We start from the raw sequence: 2699 nt of genomic DNA, 5'->3' as shown, positions 1-2699 counted from the left end.
GGGTGGAAACTGCAGCGAGCCAGTTGAAGGCAACAGGTGGCTGTGGAGGAGTGGGCTCATTCGCACCCCCTGGCTTGTCTCCCAGAATTTAGAGATGCACGACCGGATGGAACACCTGATCGAAAAGCAGATCAGCACCCAGCACCACGGCAATTTCAGCACTCAGACCGGGGCCAAGGCAGACCACCGGGGCAGGTGAGCATGGAGGCTGGCACCCAGACGAGAAGAGGCAGGGACAGGGCTAAGGCAAGGACGAGGCTCCTCTAAACCCAGGTGCTCCACTGCCCTACCACCACCACCACTTTCTAACCAGCTCAGGTAGAGGCTGATGGTGCCATGACCCGGAGGGTGTGCATGCCTCACACCTTGCGTAAACATTGGATGTGCATCTTATGTGCCTGTTTCTTGGGAGAGGGTCTTCTCAGGGATTTCCCTGCCCCAGCCACTGCCCTTGGATGTCAGCAACAAGAAGCATCTCAAAGCATTTGGGACCCAAGCATCAACCAGTGCTGCTCTGGCTGCCCGGGCAGACATGGAGGGAGTCCCCTGGGAAGGTGGGCAGTGACACAGCTCTGAGTGCTTGCAACTCTCTTTTCAGCATCAGGATATCCAAGCCCCCGAGCCCCAAGCCCATGCCTCTCATCCGAGTAGTGGAAACCTGAAGTGGACAGAGATGGGCAGTGGACACCGCTGTTGCTGCCGCCTCTTGCCTGTGGAGAAGCCTGCCACCCTGTAGGCCGTTAGCGCAGACTCTTGACTCTTGTTCCCTGACTGCTGGCCGGGCTTCGCACTCATGTGCCCTGTGTCCAAACTCCTCTCCCCGGGATGCCAGGAAGGCAGAGGGAGAGTGCCTCCTCTGGACACCGCAGCCCTTTGGAAGCCTTCGCCCCACCAGCAGGAGCCAGGGCGGTCTCCTTAGCACCATAGTTAGTAGTTTTCTCTGGAGCAGAGCCTCCCTACTGTTGTAAACAGCTGGCCGGCCCACTGCCCCAGAAGCCAGATCCTCGCCAGCTCGGGAGGGGTGTCAAGATTTGCCTCAGCCCTAAAAACTGGAGACCCCAATGTCCACGGTGACTGCAGAGTGTCTGGGCCAAGGAGTGAAGCTCCTACTGCAAACACGTCTCGGTTCTTAGCAACCAGCGGTTTGTTGTTCTGTTGGCCTCACCCTCCACCCAGGCTGCACTGGGCCTCCTGTGGACAGACACGGGGCCTCCTGGTCAGGGCCTGGTCAGGGTCAGGGAGCCTCATCTTTGATGGGCTTGTTTTTTTCTGGGGAGATGGGAGTGTACATTCTGGGCGGCGCTTTGAGCAGAATGATTTTCTTGGACCACGAACAGCTACGCGTGACTTCCCTCTGCTGTGAAGACTCCCAGAACCACTTCAGATTTCCTGTAAGATGCAGCGCCAGCCACACCCCGAGCTCCTCCACTGGAGCCTGCAAACTGTCCTCTCTGGGTCCCGGGAAAACCCCAGTTGTATTTATTTTTCTAAGTTATTGGTGTTTTCGCTTATACTTCGCCATGGATTTGATACCAAAGTTCTGCAGCCTTCTCTCGTGATGCTAGGGTTTTGCTCCAAACTGGAGAAAGAGCCGTCCCACCGGAAGTGTGGACTTTGGAATGACATTGTCACTGGAATCTCCTGCTGCTTTTTCTGGACCTCTCCTCCTCCCAAACCCCGCCCTGCCCTGTTCCTCGGGAAGGCAAGGGTGTTTTTCCCCCCAGGTGTGTCCTGCGTGTACACATTTCTGATGGAAGAGGACAACCAGGACTCGGGGAGAAGGACTGAGTTCTGCCCGGGCTCTGGATGGTCCACAAGCCCGGCTTTCTCCAGGGCTCTTCCTGCAGCCCTACAGAGAGAAGTGTGGAAACAGACACATTACAAGTAAGCATGGATTAAGTACTTAGGCTCCACTTGGCTGAAATCCAGAAGCCGTAGGTCTGTGCGTGTCTGTAGCTCAGGCCTTGTGTACCCTGGAGTGCTGGGGTTTCAGGCCTCTTACTCAATGGTGAAATGAGGGATTTGGCCAGATGATCTCCCTGGAACCTTCCAGCTCCGATACATATATTTGGTTCTTGTTTTTTTGTTTTTTTCCTTCTGTGACATATTCTTTGTATAGTGACTTTAATAAATTATGTTAATGCCCCTCTGAGCTCCTGGCCTGGTTTGTTTCCTTCTTTGGGGGAGGATGAAAGAGCAGAACTTTAATACCCTTGAAGGTGAAGATCACGCTGTTAGCCGCTTCTGGGAGGTGTGGTCCAAGCATCACCAACCCACGATACGAGTGCTTAGAGCGAGGGTCCTCAAACTTTTTAAACAGGAGCCAGGTCCCTGTCCCTCAGACCCGTTGGAGGGCCGGACTATAGTTAAAAAAAAATTATGAGCAAATAACCTATGCACACTGCACATATCTTATTTTGAAGTAAAAAAACAAACGGGGCTAAAACATCCGGCAGGCCGGATAAATGTCCTCGGCGGGCCGGGGGCTGTGGTTTGAGGACCCCTGACCTAGAGGCATGCGGGGCCATGGTGGTCAGTCCTCCCCATAGGGGGTGGCCCCGAACATTATTAGCTCTGACACTGAATGGTGTGGGAGCCTGGAGGAATCCCTAAGCTCCACCGATGTGTGTTCCCATTTGGAGAAAAGGGCTGGTAAGAGCCAAGCACTGTGATTGCATAGAACCCGAGTTAGCAGCAGT

General features: G+C 54.5%; 1 protein-coding gene across 2 annotated transcripts in view; it reads left to right on the top strand.

Moving 5' to 3' along the window:
* Positions 1–2152, top strand: part of TUFT1 (tuftelin 1) — a 42855-nt gene extending 40703 nt beyond the window's left edge. For both annotated transcript variants that reach the window (XM_045295718.1, XM_045295717.1), the window contains 2 exons: positions 86–195; positions 599–2152. In XM_045295718.1, coding sequence (XP_045151653.1) covers positions 86–195; positions 599–662 — 174 coding nt within the window. In that variant the 3' untranslated portion in view covers positions 663–2152. The remainder of the gene's footprint in view (positions 1–85; positions 196–598) is intronic.
* Positions 2153–2699: the final 547 nt, after the last annotated feature.

This window comes from Echinops telfairi, unplaced genomic scaffold, assembly GCF_000313985.2.
Source record: "Echinops telfairi isolate 266 unplaced genomic scaffold, ASM31398v2 ScPeMD7_5805;HRSCAF=6673, whole genome shotgun sequence".
NCBI classification, from domain to species: Eukaryota; Metazoa; Chordata; class Mammalia; order Afrosoricida; family Tenrecidae; genus Echinops; species Echinops telfairi.
The sequence above is the reverse complement of the archived record's forward strand: the minus strand, read 5'-3'. Positions and strand labels throughout refer to the sequence as shown.